This window comes from Sciurus vulgaris, assembly GCF_902686455.1.
Source record: "Sciurus vulgaris genome assembly, chromosome: 13".
NCBI classification, from domain to species: Eukaryota; Metazoa; Chordata; class Mammalia; order Rodentia; family Sciuridae; genus Sciurus; species Sciurus vulgaris.
This window is the reverse complement of record NC_136474.1, coordinates 74,066,615-74,094,204: the sequence shown is the minus strand read 5'-3', so window position 1 is coordinate 74,094,204 and position 27,590 is coordinate 74,066,615. Positions and strand designations below refer to the sequence as shown.

At 36.7% G+C, this 27,590-nt stretch overlaps 1 protein-coding gene across 1 annotated transcript; it reads left to right on the top strand.

The window, feature by feature from the left end:
* Nucleotides 1-27,528, top strand: ACAA2 (acetyl-CoA acyltransferase 2). The gene is made up of 10 exons (XM_079109003.1): nucleotides 1-295; nucleotides 7,809-7,975; nucleotides 12,365-12,493; nucleotides 14,220-14,336; nucleotides 15,711-15,858; nucleotides 17,482-17,657; nucleotides 18,156-18,285; nucleotides 22,963-23,033; nucleotides 25,217-25,371; nucleotides 27,115-27,528. Exons 1-10 carry the CDS (start codon nucleotides 280-282, stop codon nucleotides 27,197-27,199), a joined length of 1,194 nt encoding a protein of 397 aa, XP_078965129.1. The 5' UTR covers nucleotides 1-279; the 3' UTR covers nucleotides 27,200-27,528.
* The last annotated feature ends 62 nt before the right edge of the window (nucleotides 27,529-27,590 follow it).

Below are 27,590 nucleotides of genomic sequence, written 5' to 3'. Positions count from 1 at the left end.
GGAAACACAGTAGGAAAGCCTGTAAAACAAGAATGCGAGGAAAATGCCCGCCCCCAGGCACGCGCCTTCTGGCCCGGGGAGACGGCGGCACCTTTGGTTCCCACGGGAGGGCCGCCGGGCGCTGGCGACCAGATAAGCGTAGCGGGCGAGGGCGGGCCTGGGGGCGCGGAGCCGGCGGGAAGTGGGCGAAAGGTCGGGGGCGGGGCCTGGCGGGCAGGGCGCTCCATCCCTGGGCTGGCGGCCGCTAGAACCTTCCGCCGCCGGGACCGACGTGCAGCCATGGCCCTGCTCCGAGGTGAGCGCGGACCCCTCCTGTCCTCGCCCCTCGGGATCTGCCGCCCACCAGGCGGGCCTCGCTTCCGGGCCCAGTGGACAGTCAGGGGTCGTCGGGTGCAGTTCCTCGAGTCTTCTGCTGCGTGGGGACTTGAGATTGCTAAACGAGAAAGCGCGTGTAAGGCACCGGCGACAACGGTTTCGGTGCAGTTTCCACTGGACTGAGTGGAGGCCAAGGTTGACTTATTCCAGATTTTGGAGGTCACTCCTTCGCGGGGAGTGACTTACAGGTTGGAGCTCAACTCTTGGGAAGAACGAGGCGGTGGCCTGAGCCCCAGGCGGTCTGGAGTAGAGCGGGTGCCGTAGGCACCCTGCTGCCCGGTCCTGGTCGCGCGTGGATGGGGAATCGACGTTCCCTAGGAGTTGCCAGGGAATTTCCACTCCAGCGGCCTGATAACCCAAAGTGCTTGTTGGTGGTCTTTGTGAAGACCTGCCCTAGTCCCTTTTCCGTTCCTTTTAGTTTGAGTGACTATAGGAAAGTGCAGGCATCCAGTCCATAACCTTTTTTTTAAAAAAAAATCATGTAAAATCCTTTATAGTAACAAGCGATCACAGTCTGTGGAATTTTAAAGGGTGTGGGTTGAAGAACATTTAGGTAAAAGACGGATGGAGAACAGGAAAAGCCTTGACAGGATCTAAGAACCAGGCATTTTGTTGGTCCAGGGACCTGTGAGATCTGTGAAGAAAGGTGTGGTTTTGTGAATTCAGTGGGAGGCAATACAGTATTTGAAGCAAGAAGTGATAGCGTCTGATTTCTACTCTGCCCCCAGTTTCCCCACAACTGTAAGGCTGCTTCTGTTACAATAAGGGGGTCACTTAAGGATCTATTGCAGAGGTTCAGGCACAAGTAGTGATGACTTTGTAGTGGGCCATGGAATTGGGGAAAGGCAAAGGGATTATTTGGTAGAAAGTGGTGATAGTCTGGCTCTGGCCAGTAAATGAGAAGACAGTGTCAAGAATGACTAAAGGTATCTGCTTGAGGAACTTATGATGATACCACTTGTGGAGTTAGGAAAATGGGGGAGAATCAATTTGGAAAGGAAATTGTGAATTCAGTTTTAGGCAAAGACGTTTTTTATGCCTGTGAAACTCTTGAGTGGAAATGCCAGTGCCCCTCTCAACTCAGAACTTAAACTACATTTATTTAATAAAGCTACAGGTCGTTTTAGACTTACTCAGAAAACCCAATTCATTTAAAAGCTGCCCTGTAATAAATGTGCTTTCCTTTTAAAAAGGAAGTAATATTTTTATTGGTTTCTCATTTTACTATTTTATCAGTTTTTATTACCCTTTTCTTATAGTACAGACCCCTTTGAAAATTTGATGAAAACAGTGAACCGGATTTTAAAAAAAAATTGTACTTCAAAACCTGTATTGGGAAAATATGAAGTTTATAAAATTTGTGATAGTTTTCTATATAGTGTTAGACCTATTGGTCATATTTTTTCCCACTTTTTAAATTTTATGGAGAAGGACACTAATGTCCCAAAGGGCAAATTGACTTATCTGCAATAACACAGGTAGTTATTGGCTGTAATTAGAACACACCTTGAACTTCCCTGTAGTGACTGTTACAGGATAGAACACGTCAAAGACAAGGCTTTTAAGTTGCATACCAAATACTTGCAGGACTAGTGGTAAGAAGAGCACATGCCTGATTTGTAAGAAAAAGGATATGTTTGAATGGGAGCATCATTAATGTTGGTAAAGACTATCATTAACTGATTTGATTTTAGTGAACAAGAAGAACCAACCCCTCCTCCCCCCAATTTTTATTAGCACCCATCCAGCATTTGACGGAAGGTTTTCACCCAACAAATACTAGTCCAACTGCTCATAAGCTTTGTTGGGTAGTTCATGTCGCCCCTCAAGGCAAGCAGGCAGGGCTATTAAATTACTATACTCCTGAAACAGGAATGGATGCCACAGCAGTTTTCCTTAATTTGCCATAGTTGTGGTCTGTGAAATGAGTAATAAAGTGAGTTCAATGAAATGAATATTTACTTACGATGTTCATGGAAAGCTTGGCAGAGTTCTTGCTCTGCTCCTGGTGCTTTTCCTGTGCTATCAAATCAGCACACCGTGACAGGCCCTTTATTGGAGATTTTGACTCACTACTCTCTAATGTCTCTTCACTGTCTTTAAGTTTAGAAATCTTTAGTATCTGAATTTTCAGAGCTTTTGAAAGTAAACAAAAAAGATTTTAGTTTGGCATTAAAGATTGTGATGTTTAAACCTTTTAATGACCACATAGTCTCTGGTTGCTCTAATGGAATGAGTAAATATTTTCTTACAGTGTCCATGGAAAGATGGCAGGTTTTGCTCCTGGTGCTTTTCTGGTGCTGTCAGATTAGCAGCACACCTTGACAGGCCCTTTTTTGGAGTTGTTGACCCACTACTCTCTAATGTCTCTTCACTGTCTTTAAGTTTTTAAAATCTTTAGTATCTGAATTTTCAGAGCCTTTAAAAGTAAACATCAACAAAATTTTAGTTTGGTATTAAAGATTGTTATGTTTAAATCTTTTGATAACCATACAAATTTGCCATCAGGTCAAATAAATATTGACATAGTTTTAAAATGCCTTATGAAATAAGAAGGAAGAAAATTTTTAAATTGTCTTTGTATCTGAACATCTAAAATTATCTTTGAAATTTTTATTTAAAGGTTTATAATAAATAGATTTAAAAGGAAATGATATTTTTATTGATTTTCCCTTTTCCAAATAATTGTATTCAGTTAAGGCCTCACTCGAGCTAACCTTATAGCCTGGGAGCATCAAGTAAGGAGCAGTGTTATGGTAAAAATAAAGTTCTTGTTATATTTTCCGCCCACACTTTTTCTTTTGTAGTATCACCTCTTTTGCTGCTAGCACAGCTCATCACAAATACTTTCTTAGATTATGAAGTATGAGAGAGAATCCTGTGAAAGGAACTTTGCAGAGAAACATGGAATTAACCTCTGTTGTTTCTGAGAAATTATCTCTGATCATTCAGATCATTTTCCTATATGCAAATGTCTTTTTCTGAATGCTTTTAAGAGTTTTGTTATCCTTGAATTTTAGAAGTATAACAATAACGTGCCAGAGTGGGAGGGGAGGTGATGTGTGTGGCCTATTTACTCTGTTTGAGGCTTACTAAGCTTACATCTACATATTCATGTCTTTTATCACATTTTCACTTATTATTCCTTCACATATTTTTGTACCTATTCACTCTTCCTCCTATGACATCATAACTTCTGTCAGTCCTTAAATATCTACCCATTTTTTTTCTGATTTTTTTAAAATTAACAAACTTTCTAAAGCAATTTTAAGTTTATAGAAAACCTGAGCAAAAAGTACAGAGCATATCCTTGTGTCCCTCACACCATCATAGATTCTTCCCCATTAATAGCACCTGTCATTAATGTGGTACAATTGTTACAATTGCTGAACTAATACTGACACATCTTTACCAATAAAAGTTTACAATTTATATTAGGGTTTCCTCTCTGTGTTATACATTTTTATGTATTTTTGACAGATATATAAATGATACGTATCAACTTTACAGCATCATGCAAAGTAATTTCACAGCCTTAAAAATCCTATATGGTTTACCTATTCATCCGTGCCTCTGAACCCCTGGCAAACACATCTTTTTATTGTCTCCATAGCTTTTGTCTTTTCCAGATATTATATAGTAAGATCATACACTCTGTGACCTTTCCAGATTGACATCCATCTCTTAGCAATATGTATTTAAGATTCCTTCTTTTTTTGTGGTTTGATTCCTCATTTCTTTTTATCACTGCATAGTATTCCATCATGTGTACCACAGTTTATTCATCTACTGAAGGACATCTTAGTTACTTACAAGTTTTGGCAATTATTAACAAGCATTTGTGTGTAGGTTTTCTGGGTAAGTACAAAGAAATACAATTGCTGAATCATATGGTTAGAGTATGTTTAATTTTGTAAAAAATTACCAAAATGTCTTCTAAAGTGGCTGTATTCTTTTGTTTCCACCAGGAGTGAACGGATTTCTGTTGCCCCACAGTCTCACCAGTATTTGATGATGTCAGTGTTTTGGATTTTAGCCATCCTAATAGTTGTATATTGTATCTTCATGTTTTAATTGGGCAATTTCCTAATAAAATGATGTTGAGCATGTTTTCATATGGCTGTTTGCCATCTGCAATCTTCTTTGATGAGATAACCTGTTCAGATCCTTTGCCCATTTTTAAATTGAGTTTGGTTTGTTACTGTTGAACTTTAGGAGCTCTTTATAGATTGTGGATACTAGTCCTTTGCCAGATAAGTTTTCGTAAATATTTTCACCCAGTCTGTGACTTGTCTTTTTATTTTCTTAACAGTATTTTTTTTAAAGCAGACATTTTTAATTTTAATTAAATCCAACTTAACAAATTTCCTTTCATGGATTGTGCTTTGGGTATTATATCTAAAAAGTTATTAAATCCAAAGTCACATAGATTTTTTACACTATATTATTTTCTAGGAGTTATAGTATTGTATTTTGTATTTAAGTCTGTGATTCATTTTTAATTTTTGTGAAAGAATATAAAGTCTGTCTGGATTCATATATTAAAATGTAGATGTCCAGTTTTCTAGCACCATTTTTTAGAAAGACTGTTTCTCCACTGAATTGCCTTTACTTCTTTGTCAATGTGGTTCTTCCATGTGTTCTTTTGTTTTATTTTCCAATTGTTCTTTTTTTCCCTGCTCTTCAGATTAGATCATTTCTATTTATCAATTTTCAAAGTCATTGAATCTTGCTTTTTTCATTTCTATTCCATTAAACTCATTCAGTGGATTTTAAATTTTAGGTATTTCAAGTTTTAGAATTTTTTTCCATAATTTCTTTATCTTTGCTGAAATGTCCTGTATTTCATTATGAGTTACATTTTTCTTTACATACTTAAGTGTAGTTATAATATTTGTTTTAAAATCCTTTTCTGCTAGTTCCACCATCTGGATCTTCTGTGAGTTGGTCTCTGTTAATTGTCCTTTTTTATTGAAAGCCACATTTCCTTCATATATGGATTCATTTTTAATTATATTACAAATGAAGCAGGTAAAACATTACGGAGATTGGATTTTTGTTCCTTTGAAAAATATTCACTTATTGATTGGTTGGCTATTTATTTTTTGCAGGAAGCTCTTTAGCAGGCAGCAACTCAGTGTTTTTAACCTGCATGTGCATAGTTAAGGTCTCATCTGGATACTGGGGCAACATTTATATGAAATTAGAACTCCTCCTCTGTGATGCTTCTCTCCCAGATTCTCTGTCATTTTCCAGCAGCTGTGGTTGCCATGAACTTTGTCCTCCAGTTTTTCAAGTCAGTGTGACTGAGTTCCTGAGCTCTAGTTATTCCATGCAGCCTGAACTACTAGCCTTCCAGTTATTTCTATAAATAAAATTGGACTTTCATGCTATACTTTTTCCTGTCCACTTTTCTCCATATCTGCCTAGTTGTATTCATTTCTGAGAATTTCAGGTAATTGTTCTTTTATATTGCCTGGAGGCTTTCATTGTTATCTGTGGGAGAGTTGGTCAAATGGGAGCATATTAGATCACAACCAGAAACAGAACTATTGAAATTAGGAAGAAGGCATCCAAAGGGTAACACAAAAGGAAGAAAATACCAATGGAAAAATAGGCAGACTATGGAGGAAGGAGGATTAGAAGACATCTGCAAAGATTCAGGGAGCCATAGTGGCACAGAATAACCAGCTGCCAGAACAATACACTTCTAATGCACCAAACTAATACTTATGACCGCTTATGAATACCTAAAAATTTTATCTAAAGATCTGAGTAGATATGTCTTAGATTGTGGTTAGACATGTTATTCTTCACATTCCTTATAAAGTAAATTTCTCAGTCAGGATGAGGAAAGACATTTTTTTAAGCTAGGCTTAGTTTGTTCCATGGAAGGAGATCGTGAACAAGCCAGAGGACTGATGTAGATACAAACAGTGGTATGACACTTGAATAGCCTGGGTATAAATCAGTATCTTAGCACAAACCCACTATTAAAAGTCTCATAGTTTTCTTGATAAGATATGGAAATGTGAAGTCATGTTGTTTTAGGGAGAATCAAGTTAGTACCTGCAAAGCACATAGTATGAAATCTGTCACTCAGCTAGTACCTCAGCATGTTAGCTATAACATTTACCTTGTGGAATTGTTGGGAAGGGTAGATATGTGTGAAAGTGATAAAATGACCTTAGTAGCTCCATAAGCTCCAAAGAGTGTTGCTTAGTAGCAGCAAACACACAGGTAAAAGGTGACTTGTTTTGCCCACCTTATCCCAAAGGCTAAGACAGTAGCAAAAGATTATAGTTCAAGGTGATTGAAAAGTATAATTGGAGTCACCTGTGACTCCAGAAGCATGGGCATATGCACTTCAAAGTATCATAAATTCTATCTGCCTTGAAGTGTAATAGAACTAGAATTGGGGGAAGACTTGGTAAACCAAGTCAACTCAGCATGGGGACAGATCATTAGTTAGTTCTGTTGTCCTTTTCTGGACATGCAGCTTCACATAGTAGAGTATGCCTTCCTCCTGAAGTTTCTAGTAGAAGTTAGAGCCTCTTGTCAGAATTTTCTAGAGGAAGTTCTTATAGGACGAGTGAGCAGTTGGCCTCTGACAACCTCAAGGTACCTTCCATTTTGGAGATTGTTTTATCCGACTTAGGCAATATACTCCAGCAGTTGGAGGAAGCGTTTCAGTTTTCAGCAAATGCTTCTAGCATTATAAAGCACCTGAGGACCAGAATGTTGTCTTAAGTGGAATGAATTTACATTGTAGCATGCAGGGCAGTTCTAGGTACCTACCTGCATGTAGGTATTGATCAAATTGATGACTCATTAAGACCCTTCTCATGGGTATAACTCATTCTGTGTATAACTGCAAGAGAAAGACTTTCTATTATTGTTTTAGTTAGCTCTACATCATTGTGATCAAAATACCCAAGAACAACTTGAAAAGAAGTTCATTTGGGGCTCACAGTTTTAGAGGTCTCAGTTCATAGATGGCTGACTTCATTGCTCTAGGAGCAAGGTGGAGAATTACATCATGGCTGAAGGGCACAGTGGAGGAAAGTTGCTCACCTCAAGGCAGCCAAGAAGCAGAGAGAAGGAAGAAAAAAGCAACCACAGGGGAGAGCAACCTTTCCAGGGCACATCCCCAGTGACCCCCGCTCCTCTGTGCCCCAACCTGCACAGTTACCACCCAGTGAATCCATTCAAACTAGGATAGCCTGATTGGGTTACAGCTGTTACAGTCCAATCACTTCACCTCTGAACATTGCTGCATTAACACAGGAGCTTTAGGGGAGCATCTCAAATCCAAATCATTGATTACTTAATTGAATATTGTTCTATAGCATAAGTATTCACAGTAAGATTATTTAACACATGTTAAGGACACTAATCTGTGGTTGTTTACAAATCTCTTCTCATTGCATTAGGTGTGTTTATCGTTGCTGCTAAGCGAACACCCTTTGGAGCTTATGGAGGTCTTCTGAAAGATTTCACTGCTACAGACTTGACTGAGTTTGCTGCCAAGGCTGCCCTGTCTGCTGGCAAAGTCTCACCTGAAACTGTTGACAGTGTCATTGTAGGCAATGTCATGCAGGTTAGTAGGCAGGAGAAGTATTCACTTCATTCACTTTCTTTGATCATGTCCTAAAATAATTTCAGTATGACATCATGATAAACAAGTTCATAATCCTTGAAAGTACTTGAAATTTTTAATCTGAGTAATCCTTTGACTCCAGAAGTGGTAGTATACATAATTCAAAGCAGCATGTATTCTGGAAACTACGTATCTATCTGACTTGGTTGCATTTCAGTGCTTCTTTAAAAGCAGACTGACTTATGTGAAAGTAACTAGTTTTTTCTCTGTATTACCCAAGAAGGTTAATTAGTTAGATTTCTGCTATTGTGACAAAATGCCCAAGATAATTAAAAAGGAGGAAGAGTTTAGTTGGCTCACAGTTTTGGAGGTTTCAGCCAATGGTCACTTGGCCTTACTGCTTAGTGGGGAGAAAGTCTGTTCACGCCAGCCAGCCAAAAAGAGAAACAGAAAGAGGCCAGGGTCCCAATATCCTCTTGAGCGATGCCTCCAGTGATGTGACTTCTCTCACTGACCCGTACCTCCCCAAGGTTCCAGCATCTCATAAAGTACCATTGGCTGGGGACCAAGCCTTTAATAAACATGGGGTTTTGTGGAGACATTCTGTATCCAAACTATAGCAAGAGAGTTGCTGATCCAAGCAGTACAACACACCTCCCATAATTCTTATACATTATAGGAACCTGGTCAGTGTTTGTTGTGAGAAATAAGAAATTCCCTTACCCTCTCTCTTGCAATATATGGTATACAAAGTAGATCATCCATATGCAGATTATTAAAAGTTGTATATTCATTCAAAGCATATAAATATTGGATGCTTAGTAAGAGGCTATTTTAGGTGCTATGGGAGCACCTAATTGGATCAGAAGGAAAATTGATTGAAAGGAAGTTATAATCTGACAGAAATGATAAGGCATATTTTTAAAAAGATGCTAGTGATATGATTGTAGCAAAAGGAAAGCAGACACAAAGGCAAGGCACTAAGCCTTGAATTTGAACTCATTCTCTCCACCCTGCCATTGTGTATCTTCGCATCCCAAAAAAACAGTGACATTTTATCTTTTTCAGTTATTTCTCTTGATCCTAAAATATTTTCATGAAGAATACTTGATATTAGTGCTTTTTTCCACTGTTTTTTGTTATGTTGTTTTGTTTTGTTTTTTGGAACTTTTACTTCGGATCTAAGAAGGCATTCAAACAGATCAAATAGAAATAGAATACTTTTGGTTTTTGTTTTTCCTAGAATTTATTTCAAAAGAAATATATTCCTTCTAAAATCCTTCTGTTTTCCTCCAGCACACTTTCTTTCAAACTTTACAACAAAGTCATTATAAGTAGTATCAGTTTCATCATATTCATGCCTCTGTTCCTAAAGGCAGACTTTTTTGCACTAAATTTCCTGACAGGCTGAGATAGTTTCCTGGTAAGGGTATTAAGTGTTTAATGGACAAGTATTTGGGGGTAGGCCTTTGTAGATAGAAGAGAGAAGAATAGGTATCAAATAACATTTGACAAGTACCACAAAGCTATTTTTCTAATAGAATTGAATATTACTACTAGATGTCATTTAGATAAATGAGTTTTGCTTTTTTCTTAGGAAGCAATGAAATGCAATCTGAATTCTTTTTTATTATCTAATTGTCCTTGTTAGAATCTCCAGGGTTGAATATAAATGACAGGAAGTGACTTATCTTTGTCTTATTCCTGATCTCAGGGAATAGCATACAGTATGTTGTCAGAGTAAATATCATAATAGCTGTGGGGTTTTTATATATGACCTTTCTCAAGTTAAGAAAATTCCCCCAAAAAAACACTCAAAAAAAGAAAATTCCCTTCTGATCCTAGTTTGGTGAAGATATTGGATTTTGTCAAATTTTTTTTTTCTTCATATTGACTGAGATGATCATACAAGTTACATTTTTTTGTTCTGTTAATATGATTGATACATTAATTATTTTCAGATGTTGAGCCAATCTGTGTTCCTGGAATATGCCCAAATTGGTTATGATGTATAGTTTTTTTAATTCATTGCTGAATTCAGTTTACTAGTATTTTGTTAAGGATTTTTATTTCCACATTCATAAAAGACATTGATCAGTAGTTTTCTTGTGATACCTTTCTCTAGTTTTGGTATCAGGATAATTGACCTCATACAATGAATTGGAAAGATATCCAGTCTTCTATTTCTAGGAAGATTTGTCAATAATTGGTATTAATTCTTCTTTAAATGTTTGATAGAATTCTTTGGTGAAGCCATTCTGGAATATCTTTGGGATAGTTTATTGATTACTCAGATTGCCTGTTTCTTCTTGAGTCAATTTCTGTAGTTTATGTCTCCAGGAATTTGTCCCTTTCGTTTAAGTTATCTAATTTGTTGCCATGTGGCTGTGCATCATAGTACAGTTGATTTTTTTGTTATTCACAATAGTTATGTTATGCAGACACCATTAACACTGAATTAGCAAATGCTGTCCAAAAAACAAAATTACAACAGATTTAAAGATCTAATTTACTTCTGTTTTCAACTCAAGAATTGCACAACACCTTATTCTTTAAAATGAATGAGTGTTTCAATGAGCTAAGCATAAGAGGTTGGCTTTATAAGCAGAAAAGGACTGAAGAAAACAAAAGCAAAACAAAAAGATATTATTTCAATGTTACTTTCCTTCTAGGGTTAAAATAGAGGGGATATTCTTATTACATTGACTCAGGTCGACTAGAATCTCCTGTTTTGGAAAACCTGGCCTATTCAAAAGTTCAGCACAAGTGACCCCATTCTGGTTTGGTCTGATTTGCTGGGGCCTAGATCAGGAGCTTAGTTCTACTAAATCTTTGCTCCCAGAGGAAATACAGGTCACGTTCCTGCAAGCCTCTGGTCACATTTTCATTAACCACTCAATACGTGACTTTGTTTTATGTATGTTTCTGTTTCAAGACACCTCATTTAATTTATATTATTTATTGATTAACATTAAACTCATAACCAACAGCACAACTCATGCCTTAGTGTAGGTTTTATAATATACATGTTTTCCATGAGGCACTTCACTGCCTTCTTGAGCTTCAGAAATACTAGACAGCACTTCAGCATTGTGCTTGACAGCCATTTTAAACACGAATTCACCAACAAAAATCACAAAAATGCAAACAACATGACATTAAGTAGACTACAGGAAGAACATATGTTTAGAGTGTGAAAGCTAAAACAAGAAGGCAGAGAATATCACTGGGTTCAACCTCAACTGGAAAGGTGTGTATCTACAACTCAAAATTTTTTACCACTCTGCACAAGTTTAACTACAAACATGCTGCAAGCACTCATTTGGGGTTATTTTACAAATTTTAACGATTTGGTGAATTTTCAAATATGGAATCTTTAAATAGTGAGGATCTACTATATTTTGAACTTGCCTATTTATGTCCATACTATTTTGAGAGGTGTTTAAAGTTCTTGATGATAAAGTAGTAATGTATTCTGTTCTTACCTAACCATTCGCACATGATTCTGCACAAACGTGGAATTTGAGTGTTAGATAAACCACAGTTCACACTGCCAGGGAATGGTAGAGTATGGATTCCAGTCTGTTTCTCCTAACTCATAGCCTGATATTCTTTTTATTATCTCAAATTAGGGCTTGTATTTTCTAAAGCACCTATTTTTACCAATCTGGACACTACCAATCTGGTATTATAAGAGATATAATTACAAAACAGACAAACCTTGGCAAAAGAATATCCCCTCTAGCCTCTCTGGTTTGGTCAGAGGCTTCAGCACAAGTATGTTAGTAAAGCTCCTGGGGTTATTACAGCCAGTAGCAAGGTTGAGAACCTTTTTCTGGATACTTCCTCTATTGTTTCAGAAAGCCTATTTCATTTTTCTTTTCTTCGTTTTGTTTTTATGATTCTGGGGACCAAACCCAGGGCTTTGTGCATGCTAGGCAAGCACTTCACCACAGAACTGTACAACCCTGGGCCTCTATTCCATTTTTTTAAGCAACTCTCACTGTCAAAATTTTCCTCTTATATTGAGGACTTAATACAAGAATTTCTTTAAGTAGCAAACATCCTCAGCGTGTTTAAAAACCAACTGATAGTGATAGCATAGCATTCCAAATGTTTTTAATACCACTGAACTGCTTGCTTAAAAATGGTGAAGATGGCCAATTTTACATATATTTTACCACTATAAAAATGGAAAAAAACACAATTGACCAAATTATAGTATTTATTCAAATCATACACATATTATATGAAATATGCTATATCTCTATGCCTTATGTCCTATCCTATAGTTCATCATTTTTGGTAGGTTGCCAACATTTCCAAGTCTGTTGTGTTTGTTTTTAAGGCCTGGATTTATAGAGGAAATTCTTTTTCTTTCTGGTCTAGAGTTCTTCAGATGCTGCATACCTGGCGAGACATGTTGGTCTTCGAGTGGGAGTCCCAAAAGAGGTCCCAGCTCTTACTATCAATAGACTCTGTGGCTCTGGCTTCCAGTCCATTGTGAATGGATGTCAGGTATGGCAATATTTTATTTAATTCCCTGAATATATGCTGGTAATTATTAGAAGAAATGCTCCACTTCAGTAGAATACTTTAGCTTTTTTATCTTATAGAGCCTGTTAAGAGAGGTCAATATTTGACATTTCCTGGGAAAATATTCACAAGAAGAAAATAGTTTTTCAAACACATTAATTTCTAAGAATGATCAAAGTAGAACCCTCAAGTGGAATAAATCAGTCACAGAATCACAAAACCTTTATGATTCCACTTACGTGAGGCACCTAGGGTAGTCAGATTCATAAAGACAAAGGTAGAATGATGGTTCCCAGGGGCTGAAGGCCCAAAGGAGAGGTTAATGTTTAATGAGTATGGAGTTTCAATTTTCAGAGATGAAAACAGTTCTGGAAATATGGCAGTAATGGTTGCAATGCAGTACAAATGTATTTAACATCACTGAACTGCACCCGCAAATGGTTAAAATGGTAAATTTTATGTATACTTTGCCACAATTTTTTCTTAAAAAAGCTAATTATGACTATCATTTTTATTGTGTGGTTGCTGTGTGGCAGGCACTCAGAGAGATTTACATTCACTTTCTCATTTAATCTTCATGGCCATCCTTGAAGCAAGAACTATTATTATTCCCATTTTATCATGCAAGGAAACTGATTATTATAAGCATTAAGGTTACTAAGTCATAGGGGCAGAATTTGAATTCAAGTTTGAAAAAGTTACCTATGAGGCATTTTGAAATACTGAATAAAGACTATAAGGCAAGAGGGAGAGTTAAAGAATTTAAAATATCCCAGAAAATGTATGTTATTACAAAGGAACCGAATAATACCATTGGTGGAAAATCTTTTAGTTACAGAATAAGAGACATAGAGATATTGTAATGAATAAATTATTTTCACATTAGTTTCTATAGTAACATAACTTAAATAGCACTCCTAATTTTCTTAATTTTAAGCATCACATTCTTAGAGGCTTATTGTTTCCTGAGAAATGCAGACATGGAAAGAGTTGAAAGAATGAAATGAATTCCTTTTCATGGATTCCCTAGATTGACCTAATTCTTATAACTCCGATCTTTCAGATTCATCCATTAGTAGAGTAAATTTTTCTTTTGCCTTTTTAATGGGTTTGTCCTTTATCATACATTTATGCCAGATATTAACATCTCTGCAGGTTTTCAAGATTTGTATCAGGAATTACTCTTCCTAGCCAAAATGCAGGTGGGATGTGTTACTCAGGCATAACTATTGAAGTCCATTAGTTTTTCTTCCTTTATCTTGGGAATAGATACTTTAACATTTGCTTTACGATTATTTCAAAGTATTTGCTTTTGAGACACTATAAGCTAGGACACAACTATTGATTAGAATTACAATTAATTTATAAAATCTTTTTTATTTTTTTATTTTATTTTTTTTTTTGCGGTGCTGGGGATTGAACCCAGGGCCTTGTGCTTGCAAGGCAAGCACTCTACCGACTGAGCTATATCCCCAGCCCTAAAATCTTTTTTAAATAATTTTTTTTTTAGTTGTAGATGGACACAACACCTTTATTTATTTATTTATTTTTATGTGGTGCTGAGGATGGAACCCAGTGCCTCACACATGCTAGGCAAGTGCTCCACCACTGAGCCACAACCCCAGCCCTATAAAATCTTTATACTTCTGAATACATACTTTGAGTACAATAAAAGAACTTTTTATTATTGTTCTCTGCTCTTAAACAGGAAATCTGTGTTAAAGATGCGGAAGTTGTCTTGTGTGGAGGAACTGAAAGCATGAGCCAGGCTCCCTACTGTGTCAGAAACATTCGGTTTGGAACCAAGTTTGGAACAGATGTCAAGGTTGAAAACATTAAAATTATTTAAAATTATTTAAAGTAAATAATTTGAGTAAATATGTGTTTATTTTAAAATTTAATTTTTTTTAAAATTATGAGTAATTTTTACAACTTTTAGGGAAAATACTATTTAGAAATTCATTTTTTTAAATCAAGTATTGGCAAGATGTGTTCATTTTTTTTTTTCGGGGGTAAGGTATTGGCAAGATATGAATGACTCAAAATTTGCAAACTATTCCACAACCACAGTTTGGTTGTTAGTTTGACCTTTGAATCCACATAGAATTAGACTTAACGTATAGCCCTAGGCATGGGAGAGGTGGAAGAAGTGTATTAAAAAGATAGGCAAATGGTAAATTCATCTGTACTAAGTGATTAGTAATCAGAGTAATTAAATCTGTACTTACGGAAGTTATGTTTCTGAAACAATCACCACTGAATAAATTTCTTCTTCATCACATTGTCTTTGCATACAAATTACACTATCCCAAGTTGGCCAAACAAAAATTGATCCTTCTATCATTGAGAACTGTAACATAAAAATGATCATACTGAAAAAGAATGATCACTATTGTTCCTATATGAAAGAGCCAAGTACATATTTTTAGCATTTTCTAGTAGTAATGATTGACTTACACTGTTCGCCTGGTTTCTCACCTGACCCTTTTAGAAGCTTAAAGGAATAACACTTAGAAATATGTGTGTTTTAGCAGAATTTAAGATAACAAACTTGAGAAATCCTTTGTAAAGATACATCAGCAACTCAAAGGTGGCAAGGCAGCAAGTGGGACAACTTACCAGATAATACTACTTGGATAATAATTAAAAATCCTTTCTGATACTCAAGGCCTCCTCTCCCAGGCTCTCTTCAGACTAGCAGTTACTGATAGACACCTGTACCTGTCACTGAATGCATGGCCTGAAATAGGAGCACAGGCATTCCTTTAGTGCTCATGACTGGTGTACAGAGGTGGCTACAGTCCAGTGTTAAATAAGGACTCAGTGTCAAGTTTCTTACAGATTTTAACCATGAGAATTTAATTTTCAATTGTAGGGCAACGTCCTGTTCCTTACCTTGCACACTTAGTACCGTGGGCTCTTTTTCAAGCTCCACACTTAGAAACAGAATGAATGTCTGTGAGAGAGAATGAATGTGTGCATTTTATTGTTAGATGTTGCATTTTTTAGCATTATTTTTTAAATATTGGATTAAAAATATCACAGACACAAATATGAATGGTAATAGCAAATATTTATTGGAAAGTCCAATTTTACTTTTTTATTAAAGTTTATTAAAGTTGTTGATTATTTAAAGATTTTAACATTATTTTCAAAAGATAATGCTTTAACAAATCTTTTTATCAATGTCTTTTTACAGATGGAAGATTCTCTGTGGGCAGGATTAACAGATCAACATGTTCAACTCCCTATGGGAATTACTGCAGAGAATCTTGCTGCAAAACATAAAATAAGCAGAGAAGAATGTGACAAATATGCCCTTCAGTCACAGCAGAGGTGGAAAGCTGGTCAGAAAAACTGAGTAACATCAGTATCTATAGAAAAGATTTTCATTCCTTAAGATAAAACAACCATTTTAGCTTAAAATTCATACCTTTGAAAACTCATATTTTTTCATTATTCCTTTGATTTTAGATGATCAGATATTCTATTGCAAAATTAACTAGGAAAGTTCTTTTTTGAAATACATTCATATTACTTAAAAGGTGGTACTATTCCTTGGCCCTATCTGGACATGTGAATTTTGTCCTAACGGGTCCTGTTTGTCCATGCTGAGGCATATTGTACCCATCTTCAGACGCAATTGCTCACTGTGGCAGCTAGGACTGAGAGAATGTTCTTTCCCGTGAGTCATATCGCAATCACAAGAGGAAGGGGCGATATAAAGAACCACTGGATGACTTTCTATGCTCCTTCTATTCCTAATTGGGAATCATTGCACCTGACTCAGAGACTTGATGAACCCAAGACTGTAGCTATAGTGCCCTTTTGAAACACACTGCTGTTGATCCAGTCCAAAATGAACACAACTGCAGCTGGCTTATCAATATGGCAGTTTGAAGGAATCTGTTACTCTTCTGAAAAAGATTTTTTAAATTAAAATGTAATAAGGAAGCAGACCCTTTTTTTTTTTTTTTTTTTTTTTTTTTTGTGGTGCTGGGGATTGAACCCAGCCTTGTGCTTGCAAGGCAAGCACTCTACCGACTGAGCTATATCCCCACCCAGAAGCAGACACTCTTCTTTAGGAGTGGTTAATAGTTGAAGTAGTGGGGGTAAGGTTCATCTTAGCATTTCAGAAGGATAAGCGAAATAGAGCTTAGGCCAGCAAGCTCATGTATGTTTTTTAGTTATACATTTCTAGTAGAGGAGTATTTGTCTAGAGGTCAGGCACTATCAGTTATATTTCTAGTTCTGCCAAGTTAGTCTAGTTCTGGACAAGTTATCTGATGTCTGTCAAGTCATTTATTCACTTCACATCTGTAAAACAGAGATAATTATATCTACCTTTCCTATATATTTCATAAAGTTATTGTGAAACCAAGTAAGGGCCGATAAGGGAAGTATTTTGCCAACTATAAAATGATATCAAAATTAAAGTGGAAGTATTCCTGATTGACCCTATTTCTGCAACTATAGATTACTGTAGTCAGTGGAGGTGCAAAGTAGATAAGATGTCTTATATATAATTGTACCTGTGATAGCTCCTATGATTTCTTCAGGTTGTCTCACTGTTAAATTTCAGTCATAGGTTACTTGGTGGCATAGACAACTTAGTAACTTTTCAGTTACTTCTTATCTCACCCAAAGAAGTTAAATCCATTTAGAGCTATTAACACCCATAGATAACTGACAAATGCTGCTAACAGTTTAGCAGTACCTCATTAAAAAAGAAAGTCAGTTTAAAAAAATGAAAATAATAATTGTAAGAAGGTGCAAAATGCATCAGCATAGATGCAGGACAGTATGTCGAATCCTCCAACAGGGAAAGCAAGTTGTGTAAGTAGTAAAGGATTGTATTAAAGTGTATTATGAGCAAAGGGTAGGCCAGAAATTAAATTGAAGATGTTTGATTTCTTGTTTCTCCTCTTGTTTTGGTTTTCATTCTTATGATAGTCTTTCTGCTCTTTCAGCTAATGATGCTGGCTACTTTAATGAGGAAATGGCACCAATTGAGGTGAAGACAAAGAAAGGAAAACAGACAATGCAAGTGGATGAGCATGCCCGGCCCCAAACGACCCTGGAGCAGTTACAAAAACTTCCTCCAGTGTTCAAGAAAGAAGGCACCGTCACTGCGGGGAATGCATCGGTTGGTGTCACCACACACCCATAAGCTTGAACTCTTTTGATATGTCCCTTGCAAAATGGTCGTGAAGTGTCTTTTAGAAACTTTCATGCTAGCCTTAAACTGATAGTCTTGGGGCTGGGGAGATAGCTCAGTCGGTAGAGTGCTTGCCTTGCAAGCACAAGGTCCTGGGTTTGATCCCCAGCACCCCCCCCCCCAAAAAAAAAAAAAAACTGATAGTGTTCAAAATCTGTTAATTTGTGTTTTCTCGGTTCAACACAAAATATAACTTTTCCTTGATATTCTTTCCTATTGTCACTTAGTGTTATATTCTGTGCCTAAAACAATTGCCATAATACACCAGAGTACCACCATGGTACTTGTGCCCCAAGTTAAGCCACCGCTTGCTATGTACAACCCCGTTCCTAATTCTAATCCATTGATAATTCTGCACCATTAGTTTAAACCTTGATTAACTTGATTCTTTTACCAGTTAGTTAATCTACTGTTTTTGTTTTCAAGGGAGTATCTGATGGTGCTGGAGCTGTTATCATAGCTAGTGAAGATGCTGTTAAAAAACATAACCTCACACCACTGGCAAGAATTGTGGGCTACTTTGTATCTGGATGTGATCCCTCTATCATGGGTATTGGTAAGTCGATAGTAAAACAAACTGGTTCTTTTATATTTCTGGAGCTAGGTCTTCTTTGCCACACAAGAGTCCTGAAAGTACCTTTTGCCCCGCATCCTCACCAATATTTGCTTGTATTCTTAATAATTTCATTCTGATTGGAGTGAGATGAAGTCTTAGAGTAGTTTTGATTTGCATTTCTCTAATTGCTAGAGATGTTGAACATTTTTTCATATGTTTATCAGTTGTATATCTTCTGTGAAGTGTCTATTCAGTTCCTTAGCCCATTTGTAGATTGGATTATTTGTTTTTTTGGTGTTAAGGTTTTTGAGTTCTTCAAGAATACAAGCAACAATAAATGTTGGCAAGGATGTGGGGGAAAAGGTACACTCATACATTGCTGGTGGGAATGCAAATTGGTGAAACCATTATGGAAAGCAGTATAGAGATTCCTCAGAAAACTTGGAATGGAACCACCATGTGACCCAATTAGCCCGCTCCTAGGTTTATACCCAAAGGACTTAAAATCAGCATACTACAGTGACACAGTCATATCAATGTTTATAGCAGCTCAGTTCACAATAACTAAACTATGGAACCAACCTAGATGCCCTTCAACAATGAATGGATAAAGAAAATAAGGTATATATATACACACACACACACACACACACACAATGGAATATTACTCAGGTTTAAATAAGGATGAAATTCTGACATTTGCTGGTAAATGGATGGAGTTAGAGAATATCATGCTAAGTGAAATAGTCCAAACCCCAAAACCAAAGGCAGAATGTTTTTTCTGATATGCAGAAACTATTCACAATAAGGGGGTGGCTAGGGAAGAATAGAGTTACTTTATATTAGGTAGAGGGGAGTGAAGGGAGGGGAAGGGGTATGGGGGACGGAAGAATAGTACAGTGAAACAGACATTATTACCTCATGTACATGTGTGACTGCATGACCAATGTGATCCTGCAATATGTACAATCAGAAAAATGAGAGATTGCACTCTATTTATGTATGATCTGTCAAAATGTATAAAAGCATTCTACTGTCATATACAATTTATTAGAACAAATAAAATTTAAATTTTTTTTTTTTTTTTTTTTTAAAGAGTCCTGAAAAGGTAGCCATGCCTAGGCCCCTCATGCAGACTGGGTGATTGGTGATTAGTTTTTAAACAAATCATCTTTATGAAGAACTGTCCTAGACACAGTAGGAAAACCAAGACAGTGCAGACTCCCTGTGGGCAGCAATTGTAACTTATTATCTATTTGAGATAACTAAAATTGACACACACAAAGTAACAGAGGAGAATTATATGGTCCTGACAGGATAAAATAAATATGAGATGGGAAAAAATCATGGAATGGACTAGAGAAGGCCGCTCAGAGGAGATGTCACCACACCTGGGTGTTCTACACAGTCACTAAGGGCTCTCACTCAGTCTTCCCAACTCCCAGCTCCAAACAATGAGACTTTGTGAATAAGAAAATTGAGGCTTAGGGAGGTTGTAAGGTTCCAAATCAGTAAGTGATGAGGCCAGGATGTCAATCTAGGTCTCTCTAATTAAAGTGCTCTTTTCATTGTGAATTAAACACATCATCTCAAGAAGTCAAAGAAATTCTCCCCTGACTTATCAGCAAAGTGAAGACTTATAAGTAGTTATCTAGATTGACAGTGTACTAGCTAAAGGAAATTTGAAACTCATTACAAACATATATAATCTTGACTTAAAAATTTTGCATTAGAAGTAAAAGAGCTTTCCATTGCATGCCTAGGTACTGCAGATGCTGTGAATTTTAATCATTTCTGTCATCTTTCTTTGGAGAAACAAAGTCAATTAGGTGGCTCACTTGCAAAAATGGAATTGGTGCTCTGAGGTTTTGATTTATCCCACCTATGATCTCACACCCCAAGGAAAGGCCTACCCTAGGGTATGGATTTCAGATTCTCTGTAGGACCAAAGATTTTCCTACATATTAGGACTTTTTGGACTTGCTTGGTTTTTGAGGTGGGTCCCAAGATGGAAAGAGGATAAGATATTGCTGACCTTCCATCTCAGAGGCTTTCAATATAGACCTACGGTTCCTGCTGAGATAATACCACCTATGCCAATTTGAGATTAAGTCAATACCCAACTATATTTACCACCATGCCTTTCAGAAAAGACTGAAAGGCATTCATTCTCTATGAATTCCTAGAAAAGAAAATTGGCATGTTCATAGCTTGCCATTTTTCACCACTTGCCTCTCAAATTTATGTCAGCAAGCATGACAAGATATTTAAACATCAGCTAAAAGTCAGATTTTTTTCTGTTATAGTCTTAAAAGTTTATTAGTATTCAGCTACCCATTATCAGCAAAACACAGCTTTTTCTTAGAAATAGAAGGTAGCTTGAAAAATGAAACATCTGTGTATTGGTATGCTGCTTAGCATTTCAGGATCTAGAGCAACATTTCCCACCCTGGGTGATCATCAAAGTCCACCAACAACCCCATTCCCAAAGATTCTGTTCAGTAGGTCTGGAGTGGAGCCCAGGAACACAGAGGTTTTTTTGGTTTTTTGTTTGTTTTTCTGAGTACCTACATGAACTGATGGTCCTCCAAATTTATTTTATTTAGACAAGTAATTATTTTACAGTTTTTCAGTCTAACCTCATTTCATGGATTCTTATAGATAAGCATTAGCAAAGGAAGATGAGCAAAGAAAATGTTTTTCTTCCTTCTATTCTCAGGCCAGGATGTTTGCTCTAAAGTATAGTGAATGCAAAAGGATTTTCTTTTTTCCTCAGAGCTTGAGCAGAGCAATACATGCCATGTCTTACAATGTCAGATGCCTTCTTCACCTAGAAGCTCATCTGTCACTTGTAGTGTGGGATTAACAAGGCAACTAGATGAAGCACCCCAGCTGAATCAGCAGATTTCTGAGCATCTAGTCGGGGCTAATTCGATAATCCAGTTCCTCAGCTGGGCAGGTACCGAATGGGGTAATCCTTAGCCCTGCAAAACAGCTGCAGACCCAGGAAAAGGGGATTTGAAGAGAACAGTAATGGGTCTGAGGAAGTGCACAGTTATAGACACTAATCCCTGGAACTCTTTGGAGGGGCAGTGATAGAGGTCAATGGGTAGAACTTTGAACCTCTTTGGGCTGAAATAGCCCAAAAATTTCTAGCTTTATCTGTATTGGGCTTCATTTGTAGTAAGAATTTCAGTGCTTTAAAAGACAAAGGTTAACAACCTATGCAAAAAGCATATTTTAATTAAAGCTTGCAGCCGTGAGTGACCGGAGGCAGGATTAGAAATATGGTTTACTTTGTAAGAAAACCAGATCTTCCTGAGTCCCAGTGAATAAACAGAGTGGTCTAGGAAGAATATTTTTCCCAGAGTGGTGTGGGAAAGGTCAGACTGTGGCCACCTGCTAATGATTCTGAGTTAGCAGGGGCATATTGAGTGAGACTTACTGATGTTTTTAAAGACATGGAAGTGCAGACAATGTCTTAGCAATGTCAACTTTCATTCTCTGTATCTTTTGCCACTGAAGGGTACTTCATCCCTTTTCTCTTTATTTAATGATCTCAGGTTTTTTGTTATAATAATGTAGAACTGACTAACAGTCCCCTGACCATGCTGGATAACTGATGCTCTTCTATTTACTACCCATTCATTTTCATGCATTGGACATACAAAGAGAATCTGAAATTAGATTCCATATTAAATCAGTAGCCACTCAGAACTGCTGCTTTAAATTGAAAACATTAACTAGATGGTCCTACTTAATAAACTGACTTGTCCAAAGAGTGTTTAAACTGGACAACAAAGTAAGTTAGCATTATATTTAGATTGCACTGTTTTCTTTTAAAGATTCATTTTCCATTTTACCTTACATATATTTGCAAAACTCATTACAAAATGTTTGACAATTGAATTCAATGAAGCATACTATATTTTTTTCTTGTTAGACATATATGACAGTTTTACACTCCAAGGATAAAGTCTCTAGTCAGACTTTTTAACTTTTAGAAAAAAATAATGATTTACCTAAAAATTATGACTGATTAAACTGTCATTGGTGATCCTCAGAAATCTGGGAGCTAAATTGTATTTCAAAAATCAGGGAGGATTTCTGTTTCTTGAGTCAGGGATCATTTCCTTAAATTGTGTGCCTTCTTTTAGAGTTATAAACATTTCTTTACTTCATATACCTCTCCCTGAAGTGCCTGAAGATCCCTGTCTGCTGTAACCCTGTGAAAATCCTGCTGCTATTTCTTGCCTTTTACCCATGTGGGCCTGAAAATTCAGAATGTAGCCATGCTCACTTCCTTACCATGAATACACATGGTTTATGATCCCAGGAGAACATTCGTTTTGCCTGCCCATTTGAGATCAAGCATCATCTATAACTGACTGTAAATCCCACATATGACTTCTTTGGCTGTTTGGAATCCTAAAACTGTTTATGGTAGAATTTTTCATGTATGTCTGTCATCTGCAACCTGACTGCATAGTCAGACACCTTTTCACCTTGGTTCCAACTTCTGCTTCTTTACTGTCACATCAGTTAATGTGTGCTGGCAGGGTAGCAAGATTTGTAGTTGCTAAAAATTGTCACATTATTTCTTCCTTGTTTTATAAAGGAGAAGTCTGAGAAATAAATAAGATGACACTTATTTCTATATAACTTATTCCTGTATAGGCCCTGTCCCTGCTATTAATGGAGCACTGAAGAAAACAGGACTGGATCTTAAGGACATGGATTTGATAGAGGTAAGCATTCTGTTTTTTAAATAAGCCACCTACTTTTATAGTATACTTGGCTTTAGTTTTATAGCTCTTTTGTTTTGGTCCTAGTAATCTTTTCAGATGGGTTACTTCTAAGCAAGCATTGCCTTCATTACGTGCCTTGGCTGGTACTTTGCCCTCCTGATTAAATGCTTTGCTTATATTTGAATGATTTGAACAGCTTGATATCTTCTTCAAAGTGTAAATTCCTGGAAACTTCTTAGGACTTTATAGAACCCTGTCATCTTTTAGACTTTCAGTGTGCCCGGTGATTGAAAATTGCAGAAGATGGGAGAGAATAGTAACCTTTACCCTATTTTAAATAATAAAGCCAAAATATATAGGCAAAAGAATTGGCCTAATAGAAAAGCACCATTTAGTACTCAATCTAGAAGTTTCTTGCTCTTCCTCCCAAATTGAGGTTCTTCTCAGACTTTTATACCATAGTCGTGGCTTGATCTGGGATGTGCCTATCAATTTTTTGTCAATAGCAATTTTAATTTGTTGGTAGAATGATTTTTTGTGTGTGGGATGCTGGGGATGGACACATGCTAAGCCCATGCTCTGCCACTGAGCTGCACCATTCCCAGCCCCAAGCATGACTTTTTTAATGTTAATTTTAGAACAAAGATGTCCTAAGCTTTTAGCATAAGTAAAAGAAGAGACAGAGAAGAAAAGTACTTAATGATGGATTATATACATTCCACATTTGGGGAGTATTTGAAAATATCAGATAATTTAGCTTATTTTGCTTGGCATTGGGAAATAACTAGTATAACAGATACTGAAAAGGGATAGGCACATGTATGATTTCCTCTGTAGCAATATCTCACCCAGGAAACTGTAGTTTTAGAAAAATAAATGGTTTACCCTTAAACTCTGCTTCTGTTCTTAATAGATTACAGTTCAGAGTCTTAAGGGCTGCTTAATTATCATATTTGTATCAGCAAATATGTACCACTACGTTTCTAACTTTAGACTTCATGCTTTTTAAACCATCAAAATATAGCAACTCTACAAAGCTCTTCATAATCATTTATAGATATATAGACACTCAAGGACATAACTCTTGACATAGTTTTCCCTGGCTTCAGAAGCCCACTTTCACAATGAATTCTAGATCTTTTGGTATCTCCTTCAGGATGAATACATAATATACGTATATGTTTTATATATATATATATATATAAACACACACATATATTAAAATGCTTGTTCTAAGGACAAACAAGGCACCATTGTGGAGAACACAGAAGTAGGAAAAAGAAAAAGACTAAAATTTGATTGCAGCTCTGTAAAAGTTATCTTTCTCAGAATCAGTTTTCTTTCTAAAATTCCTGCTCTAAAGTCATAAAAATATAATACGGTGAATGAAACAAGGCAGTTCTCATAGCCAGTCTCGGTGAGTGTGGAACCATGGGATTCCTTTCAGTTCTGCCACGTTTCAACATAGAAACCATTCCTGCTGTGACTCAGACTGGGAAAGTGTATTCTTGGTTCTCTGTCACTTTCTTTTTAGAAGGATTGTCTCTTAGTACTGGAGAATAATAGCAGAGCCACCCACTGAGTACTTGCTATGTGTCAGGTAATCCACTAACTACCTACTATATTCTTAATTTCGTTTAGCCTTGACAGTGACTCTTGGCATAATACTATAGTTGAATTTTGCTGTTGAGAAAATGTGAGTTTAAAGAACATGTAAAGAACATACACAAGGTCATACACTAATAAATGATGTAGCCAAGACTTGAACCATCGATCTAGCTATAAAACATATGAGCTTTCTACAGCATCTCACTGCCTCTAGTGTATGTCCCCTTCTAGAATTACTGAGAATTTCTTTCCTCTAAGGGACGCATGGAATTTAAAGTATTGTTTAGTAAATATACCCATTTTTGAGCCTTACATCTTTAAGCCTTACATCTTATAAAAGAACATACTTCTGGATGACCTTGAACATGGTCATTTTGACTGACGTTAATGAATACTGTCTTCTCTATCTCTCTAAAAACCCAATATCTTTACACAGAATGAGGATAAATTCACATTAACATTGTGGGATAATTTAAAGAGGAAGAAATAACAGAGTTAGCTTCAATATGACTGGACTTTTGCTAAAAAATCAGTTTGTGAATAAGGATTTTTATCAGTGTTAAATTTTTTCTAAGGTGAATGAAGCTTTTGCTCCCCAGTACTTGGCTGTTGAGAAGAGTTTGAATCTTGACCCAAGTAAGACTAATGTGAATGGAGGAGCCATTGCTTTGGGTCACCCATTGGGAGGATCTGGATCAAGAATTACTGCACACCTGGTACATGAATTAAGGTACTTGCTAGAAATTGCTGCTTTTTGGATATACTGTTTTTAGTAGAAATGCATGAATTTAGGTTTCCTCATAACAATCCAACATTTTTCTTTCTTCTTTCTCATATCCCCTGCACTGACTTTGAGCAGGAATAAGCTATTGGGGCAATACCCAACACCTGGCCTTCCAGAGGGGTCAGTTGACTGTTGGTGGCTCTGCATTTGGGAATCTGAACTCTCCTCATGTTTGTTTTGTGCACCATGCAGCCACTCAGCTTGTTCACTGAGGGTGCAGTGCACATCTGGTCCTTCCCTGGTGCTGGTGAGCAGATGTTAAGGCTCTGGTCCTTATAGCATTTTACTGCCTGTTGCAGTAATAAAACAAAATTCCTTTTTTTTTTTAAATTATTTTTTATTTTTACAGACTGCATTTTGATTCATTGTACACACATGGGGTACATCATTTCATTTCTATGGCTGTACACGATGTAGATTGATACCATTCATGTAATCATACATGTGCACAGGGTGATGATGTCTGTCTCATTCTGTCATCTTTCATATCCCTGCCCCCTCCCCTCTCATTTCCCTCTACATAATCTAAAGTTCCTCCATTCTTCTCTCCCCCCATCCCCCCACCCCCATTATGTATCATTATCCACTTACTTTAAAAAATAAACAATTATTGAGTTAAGTACTGAGCTAGATAAGGAACCCCTAAGCAAACTGACAGTTAGGGTCTGATCTAAGTTTTCCCCTTTACCATGTCCAGGCCTCCATGGGAAACTATTTGTGGATTCAATACTCTCCAGTTTTGATACAAAATCTCCTCCTTTTGGCCCTGTGCATTTGGGGGCCATTTTGCACTATTAATAGGAAAATTGCAAGTGAAACTGAACATGTGAATCTGAAAAAATCACTCCAACTCCCTGTTAGACTAGAGTAAATAGGACTCATTTCACTTAATAATTCACTGAGTTGAATGATTTACATGTAAAAAATAATTCTTGAATAATTTTCTCAAGATCACCATATCAGAACTGAGGAATAAGAACAGATGGTATTTAAGAGTCTAGTTTTAATGAAAGGGACTTGAACTCTTTCTAAATTATCTGCTCTTTCAAGTGGACAAACTTCATTAATTACATTTATTTTGAAGTACATAAGAATCTCAAACCACCTAAGTTAAAGGGGCTGAATAGTCCTTACTTCTTTCTCAACTTCCTCCATTTATCTAAATTACCTCCTGTTTTCACTCCTTTCCTATGGCACACCTAAGCTTGTTATGTCTGTTTTAGGTCCTCTAGCCCTAAATCCATCCTCCTCCTAGATTATCTCCCTCTTCTGTTACTTTTTTTATGTTTTTTTTTTTTTTTTTTTTAGTTTTAGTTTTTAATTTTTAGTACCAGAAATTGACCCTAATGGTTCTTTACCACTGAACTACATCCCCAGTCCTTTCTATTTTTTGTTTTTGAGATAGGGCCTCACTAACTTGCTGAGGTTGTCCTTGCACTTATAATCCTCCTGCTTTAGCCTCCTGAGTTGCTGGGGTTATAAGCATGTGCCACCATGCCCAGCTTGTTTATTTTTGAATAAAAATATTCAGTTTTCCAAATTCTTTCCTCTATTGTAACTATTAGTTGAATTTGAAGATTGAGAAAATGAACTGATTAGTAATGCAAATGTGACTAATATCCATTCCATTTCATTAATTGGTTGAATTAATTCCTGAGAGTAGATTTCAGCCAGTGCTTTCTTTCTCAGGCGTCGAGGTGGAAAATACGCCGTTGGATCAGCCTGCATTGGAGGTGGCCAAGGCATTGCACTCATCATTCAGAGCACAGCCTAAGGAGAGCGAGGAGCCCACCTCTGCTCCACATGCATTACTTGGCTGGGCCACAGTAAAACAAGTATCCTCCAGAGCTGGCCAAGCCATACCCCAGAAACAGTGATTGAGTTTGATCATGACTTGGTGAGGCAAAAATGCATTCATCATGAATAATAGCCCATGCCATTAGCAAGTTCTCACAAATTTACATCAGTCTGATACGATGTATTCCTGAACTAAAGTCCGATTAAAAAAGGCCTTAAGAAAAATGGTGTCCTTGCCAAATATGCATCACTTATGCCTTAGATAATATGATTACAAAGAAATTTAATAAAGTTGCCTTAAGCTAATTTTTTCTGTCATGGTGTATTTTTTAAATTTTTAATGTAAAATGCACATTACATTAAATTTA